Here is a 21,326-nt window from a genome sequence, read left to right on the forward strand (position 1 = left end):
CTACTCTTCCATTAACGTCCCCCATCCCCCATGTTATAATACTGTTGTCACTTCTATCCATTTCCGTTTATAAAATAATTATTCATGAATTTTTTGATAAAATAAGATTTTCAGTCTGTACTAGCCCAACAGCTCACACTGGGGCAAAACACCAAATTAATGAACATTGTAGTTTCATGGCCGTAAGAAAAAAAGTTAAACACCCATAATTTTAACAAGGAAATGGTTTCTGTATACAAATTTCAATTTTGATGTTCAGGGTGGCCTAGAAGACACTTAATTGGAATCATAAATTGATCTATTTCTAGCAACTTTTATTCTGAGCAAACGTATGAAATGGTTGCACGGTTTTATGAAAAACCAAAACCCCTCTTCTTAAATATAAAAGTAGTAGGTACCTTTAAATTCAAAATAAATTTTTTTCGCACATAGGATCTCCTTTTTCTTAGGAATATTTTCGAGTCTGAGATCGTGAATCCATTGTCCATTTGCCCGGTTATAATCTTTGAAATTTATATGTGGAAAAATTAATAACTCCATGTTCTTATTGCTATTAATGCTCATCCGATACTGAATTTTATTGACTTTATTGACTTTTTTGTTTTTACAATTTATTAAGCTCAAAAACAACTATAATATGTTCATAAAGTATAAACAAACATTAAAAAAAAGAATCTGAAATTTATAGGGCAATATTTGAGAAAAGAGCTGCAAGGAAAACTGCAACCTGCAAGTAATTATTAATGGAAAGCAAACTATAAACCTTCTAGTTAATTTCTGTGGTAGTAGATTTCGTTATGATTTTTTTTTATGTTTTTCATTAAACAAATTTCAAGAATCCATAATATTTCAAGCTGCGTAAACTTAAAGTTAAATTATCGTTATAAAGATACATGTTCCATGAACGAACGTTTTAATAAGAAATCTGTTGCATTGAGCATACCATCAAAGTGATCAGCTGGAAGAAGAGTCCTGGAAGTTATTAAAACTTCACCGTAACGAGCTTGGTATACCTATACTAACTTTGAATTGTAAATTTGTTGCTTTAGTACCCAATAGTTGCTTAGTGCAACATCTAATATCCATGCAAATATATTCCAATACAACTTTTTGCTTCTTATACCAACCCGGTAATTGGAAAAAATGCACATAAGATCAGTCTTACCCATATTTTGATGATGTTTGACGAGAAACCCCTGCATCTGTAGACGCCATGGTGAGAACAAAATTATCTAGCCATTTAAATAAAATTAATCCAGAAGATTTTACCAAAAAGTACTGATATTTTTTTTGGAAAAATTTTTTATCAAGTAATTGGTATGATTTCTGAATCTGGTTTTCCATTAAGGTTCATAGAGCAACATACTGTAACAATTGTAGTTAACTAAATAGGTAAAACTCTGTAAACAAATTGTAAACATGAATATTGTAGAGTGAATGTATATGACATAATTTTTTAATTATTATCACTAATGAAAATGCCTCCATGAGGATTTTAACCCAAAATTGACGAGGTAAACATCTGTTGTTCAAAGACCACATTTTGTAGCCAAATCTAATCGTCTTACCACGGATGAACTGCTTTCATCCGTGGCAGGCATCATTGATATAGTGAATATTCTGAACAGACATTCATTAGAGGACGAATCGTTCTCGCTTTATCTAAAGAATCTATTTTAGTATTACTTGCCAAATAGAGAAACCTTTGAATCTGTAAAAAACGATTCTGTATCATAGAGATCTACACCTTCTTGATTCTTTACTTTTACGGTTTCCGATCAATTATCTATTTGAATATCAATATTAATTTTCTATCAATTCTTCGTTTTTGCATCTCTTTTGTCTCCTTTTACTGGCACTCTTTTTTTTCTAAATTCTGTTCTAATCTTTCTTACTTTTTGTAGTATTCATTTCAAATTCCACAGAAGGTCCGTTTTTTTGTTATTACCCTTGACCTATAATTTAGCATAGTCATTTTCACCGGTCGTATCAACTTGTAGTGTAGTTTTTCCATGTCCTTTCTAATTGTCCTCCTTTTCAGACTGTCAAATGCTTATTTGAAGTCGATGAAAAGCATTTGCATATTAATGTAGTGTTAATAGCTTTTTTCGATCACTTGTTTTATAGTATGTATCGCATCTACTGCTGATTTTCTTTGACTAAAATCTTTTTGATATGTCCCTATTCCAGTCTTCCATATATTAATGTTGTTAGTACTTTGTATAGGGTAATAAGCAAACTAATAACTCTTTAATTGGGTTTGCTCCCGTCATTATTGGTATAATCAATCCAGTAAACCACTTTCTCGGCATTGCTTCTGTTTCCCATACTCTTTCTATGATCTTGAATGTTTTGTGTCTTAGGTTATCTCCACTATATTTTATTAGTTCATTCACTATTTCGTCTGCTTCTCCTTTTTTATTGTTACACAAATATACTACAATTTAAACAGTAATTGCTTATTCTAGAAATATGATTCACTTTTTTTGAAACACTTACATTTTAAAAAATTTCTTGTGAATGTTTCTATCGATAGCAACAACAATTCGATGAAAGTATTTTTACTAATTGTTACAAATTCGAGTAAACTGTATTGTATCCCATCACAGACTGAACTGGTTCGAAACAAAACTTTTATCACACCTTGACACGACAATAACTGACTAAATGTCGCGCTTTTTTTTTTTTTAAAAAGAAGTTAAGCTGTCACACCCTGTATTTAATACTGCATCTCAACTCCTTTAGGTTTTCAAATTTCACAGATTTTTGCTACAACTGCTGTGTTTCTATCAATTAAATTGAATTTTAGTTGCTTTAGAAGGGCTTAAAGCTTTTATTTTTTTATTAATTAAATTGAGGTATGTATCTTTTATAATTTAAATAAATTAACCAATATCTATATATTACAATAATTAATGTGTATTCATTTATATCTACATTTTTATTAAATTATAGAACAGCCTAAAATACTACTAAGAAGATTTTTGTTTTCATATTTGATCAAATTTAAATCCTGTGTGCTACTGAAACAGTCAAAATTATAATTAAGAATAAATATACAACGTGTTTCATAAATAATATAGAATATTGTAGTAGACGCTTCGTTACTCTATTTTAAAACGAAACGTTCTTATAAACATGTGTGATAAATATTGTAGTTAGTGAAATACTTAACCTAACCTCAATCCAAAATACAAACGGTTCAAAGATACCAGGGTTGTTACAACAACCTTGATAACTTACTTAAATTAAATTTACTCAACAGATTTTAATAAAATAATTTGCTCAAACACACTGTCGCTCATCTTTCTCCTATTTGATCTCATAATCATGCCACCCTAAGAAAAAAGTCTTTCTACAGAGCTAGGCAAGCAGGTGTCATATTTCAAGAATAACATCTTTACTGTAGGATATTTATTTAATGATTGCAGTCTGACATCATCATTCTTAAAATATTATAATGATCAATAGTGGTGTTTGCATTTGCACTATCACTATCTAGTGAGGAATGGGAATCATCATAGAACATTTAGTAGGATTCATCTTTATGATCGTTTTTAAGTTTTCTCTCTTCTACAAGGAACAATTTCATTTACATATTTACTATTTCCTTTTGGCATCCATTTTAATTTAAAAAAAGGATATGACACCGATGCCAAAAATGCATCTTTACCTTTATGATCCTTCAAATCATGAAATTTTCCGAACCTCTTTTCTAAGTTTTTTTTTAATGTTTCTATCAGTACTTAACAGCATATGGGATTCCATTTGTAATGAATGCAAGATTTTTTGTATTCCCATTAACTCGGGTAGCAGGCATTCATAAAATATTTCTTTATCTATCTCTAAGCTTTTGATACCGTCTGCTATGGGCTTTGTATAGTTGGTATATTCAATCCTAGTTGTCTTAAGGTTTCATTTAAAGTTTTCTGAACCTTCAAAAGATCCATAATACAGTTATAATATGAATTCCATCTTGTTGGAGATATCCCGGTAGTTTCAAAATATATTTCAGACGCTTTGGGGGATCTGGAGCACAAATTCCAAATTGCTTGACATATAGCCATAGTTGCATCATACAGCTTTTTATATTTTTCTGTGATTCAAGAAATTCCTTTAAGAGGAATGTCTCATCGTCGTCATGTTCATCATTATTATCATGGTCGTCATCATTTTTAATTACTGAAATGTTTTCTACATCAGATGACGAGGAAAAAATTCCATCAGTAGCGTCCACTTCTAAATCAGATTTTTCATAAATTTTAAATGCTTTTAACATATTTCAGCGATTATCAGTTAAAATTTTTGTTACCCTCAAATGATACTCTGTGTATATGTCAATAATCAGTTCTGCCGCTTTGTCGAAGGTATGAGTTCCTTTAAATCTTCTACAAGCTATTTCTTTCAAATGTGTGAAGATCAATCCAATGAACAGTCATACCTGAATAACTTCTCTTTGATAATGACCAACAGTTTTTAATTTTATTTTTAGATTTTTCTTATATTCTGCGCACATATCAGCAATTCTCTTGTTACATGTGCGACAGCACATAAATTTTGGTGGGTTTTGTAGTTTTTGAGCACCTTCAATTAGGGTCCTAAATGATTTATTTTCGACAATAGATATTGGTGACATTGTATCAATTATTAAATCTATAACCAACTTGTCTAAATTAATTTTATACTGGCAAAGTAGTTGCAAGAGTGCTTTGTATCTGTTTTTTAGAGTATTTGCACTAGTTTCATCATTGTGTGTGCCAATTTTTTTCTTTTTGGAGGTTCTGGCTTGGGATTTCAAATTTTCATACTCTGTCAATAGATCACCATGATCTTCACAACAACCAGAGTCAGCTATTGCAATTTGTTTATTTATATACACCAATTATCTATGTATTACAAGACTAAGACTATGTAACAAATAAATTGGAAATAAAATTAACATGTTACTCACTTTTATATGATTTAAAAAAAATTGTAGTCGAAATTAGGTTTCCTTTTAATGTTTTAGAGCATTTCTTGCAAATAGCCTTATATCTTATATCCAGCATCCTTTTTATTAATTAAAACAATGTTTTAATATCAATGGTGAAAAATTATTATCATCCCTAAAACAAAAAGAAAATATTATAGGGATTAAGAAGAAAAATAGCGTGTGCATTTTGCAGGTATAGATAAATCAATGTATCAATTAAAGTATTCAACAATCGTTGTTTGTTTTGATATGAAAAAGTAGGTAATTGTTTATATAAATTGGATTTGGTGGGTAGAGGGTAGCTAATGAAAAATAACATAATAATAGCATGGTGGTTTCATGACCTACCCAGATACAGTTTTACCTTCCTTACTAATGTCCTCATATCCAGCTAACTTTTCTTTAAGTACACTGCAAATCCAGGCATCTGGTTTTTTCACTCTTTTTCTTCACTAGATGTTTTATTTGCAACTTTTCTGAAGGATCTCTTGTAACTGTCAACAGGAGATGCTGTATCTGATTCATCATCAATTGTAAGGTATAAGTCTTTCTCCAGATCACTAGTTGTTACATAGTTCAATTTGTTCTTCGCCTTATTTGAAGTAGAGGTCTTACAAATATCGGCATATGAGGAACTTGAATCACCGTCCGATATATGTTTGTCCTCATCAGGATATATCCTCTCCAAGATTAATTAATAATAATAATGATTTGTGACATAAGAAGATAGGTGTAATTGAGTAGCCACATTTAGTTAGGGATACAATAATATATTACGGTTAAAACAGTAAAAACCTTAACTAACCTTTGTTTTAGTTTCAATTCTCATCATTTGACTGAAGTAAACTTAGTATCTCGCGTCCCCTATAAGTAAAATGTTCCATATTTGTTTGTCTAATAATCAAAACACTTTTATAATTATTACATCACTCTTGTTATAACGAATAACAGGAAAATTAACAGAATAAGCAGTCCTAGTAAACATCACAACACAAGAAGGTTATAAAGTTATTATTTTGTCTATGATACAAGCAGTAGTACATGTCCTATCCACCAAGAGTGTGACAGAGAGGAATTCGACACTAAGTCCTCTTGGTGTTTTATACTTGTTACATTTCTTTGGGCAAACGAAACCAAGTCCACTTGGTACCTTTTACCTCTCTTATAAATGGTCATGGAGTTTTCTTTTTAAATCTCTTATCTTCGTTATTTATGGGACTAGGACGTAGTGATAAAAAATCAACATTAAGGGCTTGGTCAGTATTAGTAAAGGCAGTAATAAACAAAAAAATCCACGTGATAAAAAATTTTTATTCTTTTTTTGCTTTAGTTTTTAGGTTAGATCCAACATTATGACAAAATGGAATAGGCATGTTTTTTCGTATTACTTCTAGTAGTGTTACAAGAAAAAATGAATTTCATTTACAATTCAACATCCTGTATCTCATTAATGATAAGATTTATCACACATGTTTATAGGAACTATTCGTTTCAAAATGAAATAACGAAACGCTCACTACAATATTTTTGTTTGATGGAAATTGAAAACACTCTGTTTCTTCCTTAATAATTTTGTTTTTTGACTTATGGACTGCGGTTTTTTTTACTGACATGGTTATAAAAAGCAATTTAAAAAAAATGGGCTCGACAGTTTGCAAATATGTAAATTTAAAATGAGTGTATATATATACGATGGTTTTTTTATATTTAGTTTTAATTTATACGTTGATGGTTGAAATTATATACATACTAATATTGAATATTATAATTGTATTTTTTAAATATTTTAATTTTTAATATCATCAGCCTGTGACGACGTTGACTAAAAATATTGCAAAAAATTTCTGTTCTTCATTCAAGAATTTTTTATAAGATTTGAATAAACGTATTTTTTGGGTAAATAAATGATTATAAATATTTCCGTTTCTTTTTTTTTATCATCCAAATGTTGCCTTATTAAGAAATTTTGAAGGTTTTAGTTTGATTATTAATAGCCAAGCGTCAAATAATTAACAAAATAATAATGAAAAAAATTCAAATTAATTAATAACTTTCAATTGATGATAACATTGTTCTGAATAGCACTGTCTTTTCGATGGGTATACTAATGTAGAAGTGTTTGTCACAAATACAAAGATTTTTGCTCAAATTCATCCTAAATTTTCTCTAATCCATTTTATATTTGTCGTAGGCACAATGCAAATCAGGCATTTTACAAAAAACCGACAAAACGTGATGCTGAGAACTTTCTTACATTCTACTAAATCATTTTAGGTAACTTGTAAAACGCCGACAAAACACGAGTTGCAATATACATTCCCTAGTTATTTTGAGGCATTTTCAATATGAGGATATAAGTTAGTCAAAACCTCACGCGGTTATTTCACATTTGCGCGTCAACAATAACATAACCTCAAAAAAAGTTCGTTATGATATTATGCGATACGGTTTAATTAGAAGCAAAACAATTTTACAACGGCAGAATAAGAACGAGTTTTAAATTAATCGAGGAAATCAACAGAAGCGATCATTCAATGGAAAAATATTATGTACTGTCTGTTGGTAACATTTAACATCTTCGAAACACAGTTGACCAACCTGTAATTTATATAATACCAACGAAACAATATTTTTACTTATTAGTAAATCTACAAGACATAGTAGACGAGTTAAAATGTTATTCGAGCTAAAAAAGGGATTAGTCGTATGCCCTATTCTTTCAAAAGATTTTAATCGAGGTTAGGTGGACCTGATGGAAATTTATCTCAATTATCAAAACCACGCTCCCAAATTTTTGCATCTGCGCCCTTTACAGACAAGTAGTATTAGAATCTGTAAACATTTTTCCACAATTTGGAGCACCGCATATATTAAAGAGCGATAATGGTCGAAAATTCACTGCATCTGTAATCGAAGAGATTGTTAGTTACTGGCCCCACTGTAAAATTGTATCACGTCACACCAAGATGTGGAGAATATGCTTGGCGTTTGCTTGAATGTCCGATAATCTTCTACAACTTGGTTCATAAGAAGAACACCATACTGTGCATTATTCAGAGTCTTCCAGACTCTCCAATAAAAGAGCTTCGTAGCAAAGAGGAACACATAGTACAAGAAGAAACAGAAGAGAATGAGGGCACATGCAAAAACGATTCTCATGCATAACAAGAAATTGAATACAGTACCTTTAATGTAGAAGTTGCAGTGTGTTGTATCGTGTGCAGTGGCAAAGTCAAAAATAATTCTCTATCTTCATCACAGTCTGAAGTTGTGCTTTTCGTTCGACTGAAAATCGACAATGAAAGTGGTAGATATGAAGAACGGGTAGTACAAAGTAGGTACGCCTCAAGAGGAATTATAAAATGAGATACGTTGTCTCCCGCACATGTTATGCCTGAATTTTGTCAAATTGCCTAGAATGATCTAGTAATAACACAAGAAAGTTCTGAGGATCACGTTTTACCGTTTATGCCTAGGCTTTTTATGAAATACCTGAATTAGCATTGTGCCTACGACATATACATCGAATTTGATCAAACATAGTTCAAGAGCTGGGCTATATGAAACAGCAACGATTTGCTACACGTCGTTTGAGTTCCTAAACCGCTAGATAAAGGTTAGTTCATCACCAAACGTTATTTCTGGCCGCAAATGAAGATGGCAGCCTGTTTTACACGACGAGTTTTTTCATACTACTGTAGGAACCTCTACTTAGCGCGGTGCAATAATGCTAAAAATGTATCTAAATGAAAAACCCCCACCAGAATCGACTCGAAGTTCCGGAAAATCCATGCCGAAACTTTTTTCATCTTTTTTTGTAGACCTTAATTGAGAGCGGTGCAGTAATGCCATAAATCGGTCTGGTCGGAAAGAAAGAATAAATAAATTAACAATTAATTCTTCCATTTCCTTTTTAAACATAATTTCTTGGTTTAAAGTTGTTAGAAACACATTTAAACAGTATTATGTTAATATTTGTTTCAACTTCAAGCTCTTGATTACGAATATTTAATTATATAACTAAAATAATATATTTTTAAATTTTCAAAACCTAAATATTCTTTAGACTCAATTTGCATAAACTAAATTGCTCTAAAATCTAAAGAAATACAAAGACATGGTCGCTCTCTCTGCCGGGCAAATATGGTGAAGTAACATTCGATTTGACCTTGTAAATGATTTTGCCAGGCAGATTTGAAGAATTCAACATTCTTTTGTATCTATAATCATTGGAACTGAGCCTCGAAAGAATTGTAGGGATTTTCAACACTCAAGCAACACAGATCACTACCATGAAAATCTATCTCATTATTTGACGCGATATGGGATATTATAAGTAGTTTTCAAGCATTCTTATGACACACCACCAAATATTTAACTATCGCCGCAGAAGATATTTTGATTTTACTTTAACGTAAATCAATTAAACACTCATGCCGTTCATTAATATTTATCCCAACGCTCAAAACGCCTCGCAAGCCATTCCACTTGGGTTTACGGTTATAAAGGTCAAATTTGTGTACGTAATTATCGGATTACACCCTTTACGTCAGTATTTGAGGTTAAGTTTAATTGGACCGTCTTTTGATTTCATTGAATACAAAAATAAATTATCAATTCCTTCTCCAATGTATATCAAATTACAAACCACTTACCGATAAATCAGATAAACGGTATAAATCTGTGTTACAAAAAGAAAATTTTTCAATTCGACCTAGTGCGCATGTATCACCTACTACACGAAATGAAAAATCTTGGAGCTTGCAACCTTGGTGGACCGTGTCAACACAGTTTTTAGCCATGAATCGCATTAGCTACTTTCTATTTACATTCAACATGTAATTGCGTTAATAATCACAATAACCACATAAAATTCTCCATTATCATCTAACCGGGGATCAAACCGTCTGTAACTTACAGCAAAATAAACAAGATTATTTATGTCAATGACTGTTTGCAATAATTTAGTATTGTGTAATTTCTTTCTTATTTTGATGACAAAATCTGACAACGTCACTGTCAATCTGAATAATCAGGGTTCCCAACTTAGGGATTTTTATAACTTCTAATATCGATGAATAACTTCGTTAAGAATAAATTACGTAACAGAATATCGATTGAAATGATACAAAATCTGATTATGATTCGATCCACACTGTAACGGAATGGTGAATCATACACAATATTTCAACAATACGCAATTATGTTGATATTATTCAATGTCAATATGAATGATTTTAAACAATCAGAATCTGCAGAAAATGATTCGTTACTTGAAATTTTCGATAATTTATGAACAAAGAATATAAAAAAAATGATATTGCTGAATGAAATTATCTTATTAATTGTTTGAAATTTATTATTCGTTTGACGATATTTTATTATTTATGTAAAAATATTTAGGGGAGCCCTAGTAATTGTGATAATCTTAGGGATTTAGGGAGATAAATTATTGAGAGTTGGGAACACTGGCTGAGTTCACAAAACTCACTAAAGCACACGGTCTCAAGCTTGTGCAGATTACGGGTAAAAACTCTTCTCTCTGTATCACTTATGATTCTGAAAAGGAACATGCATTGAACTATGACGTCATAAGTGAGAATAATCTGAGTTTTGGTGTAAATGGAAAGCATCTATTGTTTCTAGTATGCCTGTGTGTTGTGTTTCCACTTTACATACGAAATTGTATTAGAAATCTACCCTTATACATACCACTGATCTAAAATCGTACAAATTGAATATAAATAAGGTTATGTTTGTTTAGATACGGTTATGGAATGTAAAGCTAAGGGGAATCATCTCAGTATATCAAAAAGTGTCCGTTTAATTGGAAAAATTTTAAAAACAGTGCCTTAATTAAATTCTTATTCGAATGTCACAACTGTTGTTGTTATAGAAACTATTGGTCTAAAAAAGAAGGTGAGGTGGGACATTTCAAATCCTTTACTTTTTAATTTTCGTCCAACTGGGCAACTTTTTCTTGACATAACTTTCCCATTGTTCATTATTTTATATTAACAACGTTTACAAATTACACTTATTACACAATCTTGCACTGCACTGGCTGAACTGACTCTAGACATAAGGTTTGTTCTTGGTAGCTGCACTGGCAGAACTAGTGTACACTAAAGCGTTCTTTGTAGCAGAACCAGTGCTAGTGTCGCTGTTTTTAGTAGCAGTGCAAGAGAACTAATTCACCCAGTTCACTTTACTGCTTGCACTGGAAGTTTGTTCCTGGTAGCTCCACTGGAACTATACTAGTGCAGGCCATTTCATAAGAGTTCGGATCGGATACAAAGAACGATATAGTGCAGACAGCAATGGAGCAATTGTTGATTGTTATATTTGAGGTTAGGTGATTCAGGCCTTGTAGTACTTGTTGAGTTTTTATTTTATTTTATTGTTATATTTCTTGAATCTCCATACCAGCATCCAAATAAAACCACCAGCACTTGTATACAGGAACTAATTATAATGAATAAATTCATTAACAAATAAATGAAAAATTGAAATATGGTATAACATCTTTCACTTAAAAAAAAGGTGCTGCTAGAATCTAGAATCTTCAGCTTCTCTCTAACCTTTTTTAACCTTCAAAACCCAACTATATTATTTTTCTGCCATCTATTATGGGGTTTGACAACTGTGTCTTCACCTTTATTTTATATTTATATAGATTTCTATTTTCTAACAGTATGGTGCAAGCAGTACAGTGAACTGGGTGAACTAGTTCTCTTGCACTGCTACTAAGAACAGCGACACTAGCGCTGGTTCTGCTACAAAGAACGCTTTAGTGCACACTAGTTCTGCCTGTGCAGCTACCACGAACAAACTTCTAAATTTTTCAAGCTAGCACACTTCACTCTGTTTATAACCGCTAAATCCACATCATCTCCAATTGCTACACTATTTTGGTGAGTCCTCAAATTTGGGCGACAAAACTAATGCCATGTACAAAGAATTTAGTCGTTGATTTTCAAAATATCTCCTCGATTTTATTTATTCATTTTTTTTTTCAAAGCCAAATCGCATAGTTCACTACGAACAATTAAAATAAAACCGCAAATGGCTCGAAAAGAAGATGATTTATGGTGAAATTTGAGAAAAATCGATAATCATTTAAAAATTTGGAATTTTGATCTTGGTGTCGGTCTTGTGAAGAATTGATAAATATAGTGGAGTTGCACATTAAAAAAAATAAAGATTTAAGATTGTTATTTAACTATAGCGGCTTAAAAATATATCGGACGTAGTAGGATTAAATAAAAAAAACAGAATTAAAGAGATTAGTTGATTGATTGATAAGTTTCCATACCCATAGATGAAGCAACCTTTTTGAAACGTGATTTCTTGTAATACATCTAGAAAATATAAGTTGAAAAGTTGAGTAAAACATTATATGCAATAATATTAAAAAAAAAACATTAATTTTCTATGTTCAAACTGTATTTCAGTTTGATATAATCCATTTACTAACAGCATAATTACTTGATAATATCATTACTTTCAAAATGGTTGTTAAAACTAAATCTTTATTGTAGAAAGAGAAGAAAATTCGCAATGGAAAAAATATATTTTATTATTATAATTACATTTTATAATCTTGGAGGTAACACAAGGCTAAATGTAATTTTACCGATTCATTTAACAATTTTTGTAATAAAATATGTTAATGTAAAGCAGTGTTTCAGTTAGATTAAGTTTACAGCTTGTAAAACGTAGAAACCCCATTACCTAGTAAATGCATACTGAACACACTATCTGATGCGTGTTTCGATAACCAAGTTATCGTCTTCAGAGATTGCAGCAAACTAAAACCTATTAACTGGATTTACCTATTTTACACTAAATTTTCCTACCAATAAACCTTCTCCCGCGAACAATAATACTATTAGTATAGTGTAAATAGTGTGTTCAGTTTGAATATCACCAACGGTTCCAGAAATTCCAACTCAGTTGAAGTGGTAATTTGGTTATCTTTGTTATTACCTGGTTGTCAACGAAAATTAAAATGAAGAACAAGAAAAATTTGCTTCGGTACCTTTAAATCTTGTTTATACATAGAGATTGGAATGAATTAAACAGAGTGGGCTCAAAATTGATTTATAAATCTAGCTCTACATCGAAACAATTGTTGGGTTAATACCAAAGTATCAAATATGGCACTTATATAAAATATCATTGGACCGAACATCGAGTATTGGCCACCACGCTGCCAGTTATAATAATGAAATAAATGCAAATACTGGGAAATTTCCTGCCAAAGAAATTTTTCCTACTAAAATTATTTTTCGCGGAAGAAATCTCATTGGTGGAAAAATTTAGTATTGATAGTTAGGTCAAGTTGATAGGTTTCTTCGTCCTACATGCACCAGGGCACTCCGGGTCGTCCAAAGTACTCATAGTGTATGTATACAATAACTTAACCTGACCAAAAAAGTTATTCCTCCCCAACAAGATTTGCTGTAAGTTTGAGAATATTTAAAATTTATCCCCCACCTTCCCTTAAATCCATATGTTACTGATGTTTGTTCAAAAATAAGAGGCTTAAGTGGTTTTGACTCAAGCATTAATGCAAACCGCTTAGCTACCGCCATCTATCAGAAATATTTCAAACTCTCTTATACATAGAAAAATTAGTAACTCTATGAATTAAGAACTATCTATGACTTAGAAACCTTGTTGTAGAAAAACTCACCTTTATATCTTAAGAAAATAAATTATATCACATTTATCATAAGGGATTGTCTCTTACAAAAACATTTTATATATTTATAATAACATAATTCACAAATTATGAACGTTACAAATCGTACAGAGTGAAAATACTGAATGAAATCAATTTATTATTTCGGTTAAGTGTGGAGGTGGGGTCATAGATGACCATGTCCACCTATTTAAGTTTGGCAAGAAAGGCAGAAGGCGCCGTACATCAAGAATGAGTTCTGAGCCTATTGGCGGATTTCCAGATCTCAAAGTGGTGAGCGAGTTCGCTTCGTTGTTGCCGTTGCCTAACCTAACTACTTAGTAAATGCAAAGAACTCATTCTTAAATTGTATTCGTCCACTTCGTATCGTTGGTATAGTCCTACTCCTGGATATTAATTGAAAATATTTCAGTTTTTAGATTATTCAAAAGTGATTTTGCCAAACAATATGCCATTCAAAAGTTTTAATAGATCTAAATGGTGAAATTATACCTAAACAATGTATTAGAACTTTTTAAGCAAGTAGCAGAAGCTGGAACTCTCATAATAAATATCTCCAAGTGATTTTGCAATATCCAACATCGTAGTGGTCGACCAAATGAAGTGAGGACTCCAGAAATGTTGAAGAAAAAAGAATTTTTGCACTGTTTCATAAGCACTTCGCATTCGAAACAAAATAACAATCAAAACAATTAACTGAAAAAGGCTTCAAACAAGGCAAAGACCATTCCATCTACAGGCAAGGTCATGGCGTTTTTTTGGGATGTGCATGGGATAATTTTCATTGACTATCCTGAATAAAGAATTATTTCATCGAGACAATGCACCAGCTCACACATCCCTTATTGTAATGGCCAAAATTAATGAAATAAAGTTTGAATTGCTACCTCATGCACCCTATTTGCCAGATTTGCCCCCTTGGATTAATTATCTTCTATTCCCAGACTTGCAAAAACGGCTCGGTGATCAAAGAATTTCAACAATTTTCTTATTAAACTTCACTGGGAAAATGTATAGAGCTAAAAGGAGATTACATTAAAAAATATATTTTTTTCCAAGATTTTTGTTTTTCTTGTTGGGACCATCCTCATATATCTACTATATTTATCCTCGTTAAAAGAAAAGAGCACCAAAGTCGCTTTCACTATTACAGTAGAACAAATATCTCATGGAAAGGTGGAGCTTCCAGAGTGCAAAGAGAGAAAATGTTCAGCCAGAAAACTTTAATTCTTCAATTGTTAACTCTAATGTATGTCTTTCCCACCTTTTATTTGGTCCTCGGGCTATAGGGTAGTGTAAATAAACAAATTCGCATCAAGATTGTATGTATCACCATATAAAAATATGAGCTCAAAAACTATTTTGAAAAAACACTTCTACATGAGGTATTGACAATTTGAGTGATTTTTTAAGTTAACTAGGTTAATAATTAGTAAAATATACAACAAAATACTACAAGAATAAATGCAAGCGATAAATATATAAGCAAAGAAAATTATAGCACATCTAAGGAATATTAATTTTTCCCAATATTCTATTCAAATGACATCATCTGTGTATGCCTCATTTACAAGTAGATTTTATCATATTGATAGAAATAAATACAAGAGTATAAAAACACGAAATAGTTTGTTATCATTATTTTTTATTAAATATCTTTGAACCTTTTCTAGCTTTCATAATTTTTTCTTTCAATGCCGTTATATCTACTTTACTACTTGAACTAGGTTGGGAGCTTGATGGAATTGGTTCTTCTGGAGGAATAAAAGCTTGATTTCTTTTTTCTTCCCTTTTCTTGGCAGCTTCAGCATGTTTATCATCTTTTTCTTTCTTCTTTTTGTCTTTCTTCTGAGTTTTATTAAGAAAATATTCACCAGTAGCTAATTCTTTATCAATTTTACTTTCTTGCTGCTGTGGTGGAAAAGGTGTGTATGGTTTCTTTTGTTTCTTATTCTTAGGTTGTTTACGTTTACTAATGTTTTGATTAACAAATTTGGGTAGAAATCGTTCCCAATTTTCATTTTTCAATTTTGGATCTTTAGCAAGTTCCCTTTTTATCATTAAAGCTTTAATATTGTAAATGGGGTGTATATTTTTCATTGTATCTTCCACAATTTTCCTTACTTGCTGTAATCCCTTGTAAGGCCCTAAAGCTGATACAGTCTGTCCTTGCACCAAAACATAACAATTAGTTAATATCTCTATTGACTTTAAAGTAGAACCATTTGGCCCTATCAATCTTTGACGTCGTTTAACAAATTTCTCTTTATTTCTTGTGATTTTTCCTATTTTTATTATATCACAACCAATATCATCTTGCAGCACACGTTTTGCTTGTTCATAAGGCACACTTCGAGATATTAATTTTATCATATCTCTAGCTTTAATGATAATATAAGGATCCCAGGTTTTTCTGGTTGTACTAACTGTCATACTACCTTCTACAACATCCAATTCAGCTTTAATATGATGTTCTCCTAAAGTTTTTTTAACTAATGGCCATATTTCGCGTATATACTGTTCTCGGTATTGAGGAAATAACGTGGCAAAACTACTTTCTTCTAGTAATCCATGAGGGTTATCTTCTGGTTTGAACTGTGGAATTTTCATTTGCCATGCGTTATCTATAGGCCCCATAACTGTATCATCTTCTGATAGAGACATTTTGAAATGTGTTATAACACAATTAAAACTTATAAAAAACAAGCAAATATTTATGTTTCGTTATTTATATTACTGTATTATCAACCGCAAAACTTAAAACTGAATCAAAAATTGATGTTCGAAAAAGACGTACAAACATACTTTCTCTTCTTCTTTTCCATAAACTACGATTTACACTTATAATTAGAGCTCCCAACTTTCAGAAATCTATCTCCCTAAAGCCCCATTCAAAAACCCCTAAAATCCCACAATTTTTAAATAAATAACATTAAAAATAATAAAATAGCATTAAGCAAATAACCTAAATATTTGTTTTATTATAATAAAAAATAAATAGAAATTATATTTTTCTCAGCGTTACAATATAGTGACACAACAGTATGTAGAATACATGACGTCATTACCACTGACAAGTATACTGATGCATAATTAGGAATGTGCTTTAAAAATTAAATATCCTGTGTCATACTTGAGTTTATAACCCTCAAAATTTGACAAATGATTATTATTGAATCAATGATAAAGAAAAAAATATGTAGAGAAAATAATTTTCACGTAGCAATTGTCTGCAATGGCATTGTTCATTTGAAGCATAAATTTTATATTAATTTATTGACAATCTGTTAGAATGGCTCGGCCAGATACTTTGTGTAATCAATCACTCCTTGAAGCTGGTGATCGGTCTCTAGATAGAACAATTGGAGAACCTGGAGATGTTAAAACACAATTTGTTACGAGAGAAGGAACTTATAGACTTTTAACTCTAAGCGAATACTCTAGACCTAATAGAGTAGGATATCAGCCACAAGGCCAAACACCACCACAAGTGCGGGTATCTCTTGTAACTCTTCCAGATCAAGGAGAAAGAATATGTTTTAACCACGGTAGAGAATTATACGTTTACGTGTATAAAGGTATAAAGAAAGCACCAGATTTGAGTAAACCTTTAGAAAAAAAAGTATATAAAGGTACAAATCCAACCTGTCATGATTTTAATACTACATCTGCTACTAATGAAAATGTGAGTTTACTTATTGGTTTTAGTACTGGACAGATACAGTTGATTGATCCAATAAAGAAAGAATTAAGTAAATTGTTTAACGAAGAAAGGTTCATTGATAAAACAAGAGTTACCTGTTTACGTTGGGTTCCAGGAAATAAATCATTATTTTTAGCAGCCCATGCTTCAGGACAGTTTTATGTATACAATGAAGAATTACCTTGTGGTTCAGCAGCACCCCATTACCAACCATTTAAAGCTGGAGAAGGTTTCTCTGTAAATACATGTAAAACTAAGTCAACTAGAAATCCTCTATTTCGGTGGTTGTTGGGTACTGGTGCTGCTATCAATGAATTGGCATTCAGTCCTAGTGGGTCTCAATTAGCTGTAGTATCACAAGACGGTATGCTTAGAATATTTCAGTACGACAGTATGGAATTATTAGGATTTGCAAGATCTTATTTTGGAGGATTACTATGTGTAGCATGGTCTGGTGATGGGAAATTGATAGCAGTTGGTGGGGAAGACGATTTGGTTACTGTTTATTCAATGGAACAAAAGAGGGTGGTGGCTAGAGCTCAAGGACATAGGTCTTGGGTTTCTGCAGTGGCTTTTGACTGGTATTTAGAGGTAAGTTTCATTTATATATAAAATTTCTAGCACAGTTTAGTAAATTTTACTTGAACTATAAGCAGGGTATAATTAAACTTTTTTGCAAAACAATATGAATGTAAATCTGTGGTTGATATTTAAAAAAAGTAGGTAGATATTCCATATTTATGAAGAATGGCTTTAGAAAATTTTGGAACACATTATTAAGGATTTTTAGAATCCAAATTGACCATCGACACAGTTATAGTTTAAAAAAATACATGTTGAGACTATTATGTGTACTTATCTAACAGTAATAGTAACAGTTTTAACAAAAAAATTAAGGTATGTTGAGGCAATAGGACTTCTGTTAGTATTTGTGGATTTGTTCTTACTTAGGTTGATACATTCAACAGATCTTTGGTTATAGTTTCCCAGAAAAATTTTTGCCTGTCTCAGCCCCTGTAGGTTGTTCCAATAATTGGTTTTGCTCATATCTACCTTCTTCTCCAGTGCTTTTTCCATTGTTATGTAGCTAGCACAGAAGGGTTCGGGTCCCATGAAGGGCTTGTCTGTGTCCTGGATCCATTGTGGGGTAATTTTATATTTCTTGCCTAGCTTGTTTAATTTTTATAGGCAATCCCAAACGAGTTTGCATTTTATGATATTGGAGCTTAGAGCTCTAATGGCTGCTTGACTATTTGATAGGATGATGATCTCCTGTTTGCAATAGTTCCTCTCTAGATTGAACTGAAAAAATATTTCAATTGCATAGATTTCTGCTTAAAAAATGCTTGTTGTGCTGCCTAAGCTTTCAGAGTGATTGGTTTTAGGCCATAGACACTCCTATTCCAGTTGCATGTCGTTATAGTAATGACGAACTGCATTCTTCTAATGCTTACCTAGATTTCCACTTACTTAGTAGGTACATACAATGAAATTAACGTATTTCACTTTCCTGCCTAATCCGGAAAGAATGTACTTTTCGAACTAGGATGCTACACTTTCTCAAAGAAAAGCGTCAGGAAAATAGGTTAATTGTCTCTTTAGTTTGTTATTGAAGAATTTAAATAATAGTAATTAACCTCCTTGTAAACTTAATTTAAAGTATAAATTTTATTATATATGTTTTTATTGAGAATTTATATTTTTTAGGTGGAATCTTGCTACCGGTTAGGTTCAGTAGGTCATGACACTCAGATATGTCTTTGGGAACTTCCAGAAGATAATCTAGTCCCTCCTCGACCAAGAGTAAAAAGAAGACCGGATCCATTACAATTGGTTGGAACACCAGCTTGTCCAAGATTAGATGAGTGTCCAAATCTTGAACCATTAGTTTGTAAGAAAATTGCTCACGAACGTCTAACAGCTCTTGTTTTTAGGCCAGACTCTATTATAACTGCGTGCCAAGATGGATATGTATATACTTGGGCGCGTCCTACAACGTAGAGTACAACATTGTAAATAATATTCATGTCAAATTAACAAGGCTGCAAATTGAAACCCATTGTATACCTATATGGTGAACAAACATTGAAATTTCTTTATTGTTTGACCTTTTTTAGTTTATTTAGTGAAATATGTGATAAAGTATATTTATATTTTAGGAATATCAATTAAATATTTTTGTAGTTCTTACAAATGAAAATAGAACAAAAAGAACTGAAAATTTATGGAAGATTGTTTTCTTTGAGATTAATTCTGAACTTCATATTCAGAATTTAGCCACAATTTTTGGAAATAATTAATAATAGACTTTTTTTAAATATGTATAATTGTAATGAAAATGACTTTATTTAGATTGTGACTAATTAGATTATATATAACTGAAAAGTCACATTTTCATTTAAAAATTATTTCGAAAATAAAAAAATTGTGATATAAACATTTTATTTATTAATTTTTAAAATATTTGGACTACAATTGTTGGATATTAATGTTTACAAAAAGCCTTCTATTTAACTTTAATTTTTCTATAACAAACTTTTATTAAAAATCACAATATTTATTTAAATTCTCTCGCAAATAATGGTAATAGACAATCAAATTTTTACTGTAAAAGATAAAATGGAATATAGATTCAAACATATAGATTCTATATTTCTATATCTATAAATACCCTGTGTATATACACTACCGGTCAAGTTTTGCTCATCTCAAAATTCATTCATTAAATTTCAAAAAAATACACTCTAACAAACTAAAAATAATAGTGTCTATTATTTGTTTACTTCATATTTCAACTGTGAATTATTTTTCGGTGCTTGATTGTAGTTTAGTCCAGAATTAAGTTGCTCTCGAGTGTAAGATAACCTAATATCTATAATGTCTTGATGAGGTTACATCCAGTGATGTAAAAGATAAAAATAAAAACAAAAACTTGGTTATTTCAATATATAGATCTTTTTATTACCTACAACTTTAATATTTGACTTTTTCCATAAGACTTCTAGTTTCACCAGAAATCGAGATAGACCGTTGTTTACCCTTCAAACTCACCCCCTTATTTTTCATTTCTATTATAATCTCCTTTTCCAATGGGTTCTATCCAAGTTATTTTTTTTTGTTTTAAAAATTATCGACCCTGGTTTATTTGTTTAATCATGAACACATTTTGCAAAACCATTTCCAATCATATATTTTAAAAAACAGCACTTACCACGTCTTCTGTATGGTTAGTCTTAGGCATTGACAGTATTTTTGCCGAATAATTATCTCATGACTGATACAAATCTTCTATTTACGAGTAATAAAAGTTCAGTAATACCCTATGTAAGTGTGTGGAACATTCCTATTATAGTTCATACGAGGGCTGTTCAAAAACTATTGGTTAGCGTTGCCATCTTGACGTTAGAATTTTCTTTCTTAGTTTGTTTGGACGGAAAGTTTTAACCTCTAAGAAACTACCAGCGATGAAAACTAGACTTTCTAATTGATGTTTTCACACCCTCGCAGGTGACAAATCGAAAATATTGTAACAAAATTACAATACAACTCTAAATTTGAATGGCGATTATGTCTTAACTTTTTGCAGAGCCCTCGTGACTTTTTTATTTTATTTGTCACACAGTAAGTTGATTTGACATGAAGATAGGATATATTTTTCTAATCTATCGAAATTTTGTATATTTTTTTGTATAAATGTTGCATTTTGTAACTTTTAAATTATTTCTAATGTAATTAAATTATGTATAAATTTTTTAATTATACAATACAATAATCAATTCAGTTTTTAGTAACTTGTTCTACTTTATTATGCTCAATACTATGATCTTATAGTCCTCAGCTGGGGACACTTTGTCAAGAAGTGATAGTAAGCCTCAGTTAAAGTACTCCGATGGGGTGAATAATTTTGAATTGAACCTCACCAGCTTCTTCACAAAACGAAGTTA

The 21,326-nt window shown here is 31.2% G+C and overlaps 2 protein-coding genes across 2 annotated transcripts; one reads left to right on the forward strand and one right to left on the reverse strand.

Annotated features, from left to right (window-relative positions):
- Window positions 1-10,150: 10,150 nt before the first annotated feature.
- LOC130441810 (KRR1 small subunit processome component homolog) lies at window positions 10,151-16,516 on the reverse strand. Its single transcript, XM_056775608.1, has one exon. It carries the CDS (start codon window positions 16,341-16,343, stop codon window positions 15,318-15,320), a length of 1,026 nt encoding a protein of 341 aa, XP_056631586.1. The 5' UTR covers window positions 16,344-16,516; the 3' UTR covers window positions 10,151-15,317.
- Window positions 16,517-16,794: 278 nt separating this feature from the next.
- Window positions 16,795-21,158, forward strand: LOC130441625 (WD repeat-containing protein 20). Its single transcript, XM_056775386.1, has 2 exons — window positions 16,795-17,973; window positions 19,090-21,158. Exons 1-2 carry the CDS (start codon window positions 16,972-16,974, stop codon window positions 19,381-19,383), a joined length of 1,296 nt encoding a protein of 431 aa, XP_056631364.1. The 5' UTR covers window positions 16,795-16,971; the 3' UTR covers window positions 19,384-21,158.
- The last annotated feature ends 168 nt before the right edge of the window (window positions 21,159-21,326 follow it).

Source organism: Diorhabda sublineata, chromosome 3, assembly GCF_026230105.1.
Source record: "Diorhabda sublineata isolate icDioSubl1.1 chromosome 3, icDioSubl1.1, whole genome shotgun sequence".
NCBI classification, from domain to species: domain Eukaryota; kingdom Metazoa; phylum Arthropoda; class Insecta; order Coleoptera; family Chrysomelidae; genus Diorhabda; species Diorhabda sublineata.

What these genes read in the sequence shown, in the direction of transcription:
- LOC130441625 (XM_056775386.1), top strand. Translation starts at nt 16,972, where the DNA reads ATGGCTCGGCCAGATACTTTGTGTAATCAATCACTCCTTGAAGCTGGT. An exon ending in CTTTTGACTGGTATTTAGAG is followed by an intron (nt 17,974 to 19,089) that starts GTAAGTTTCATT and finishes TATATTTTTTAG; the next exon opens with GTGGAATCTTGCTACCGGTT.
- LOC130441810 (XM_056775608.1), bottom strand. Translation starts at nt 16,343, where the DNA reads ATGTCTCTATCAGAAGATGATACAGTTATGGGGCCTATAGATAACGCA.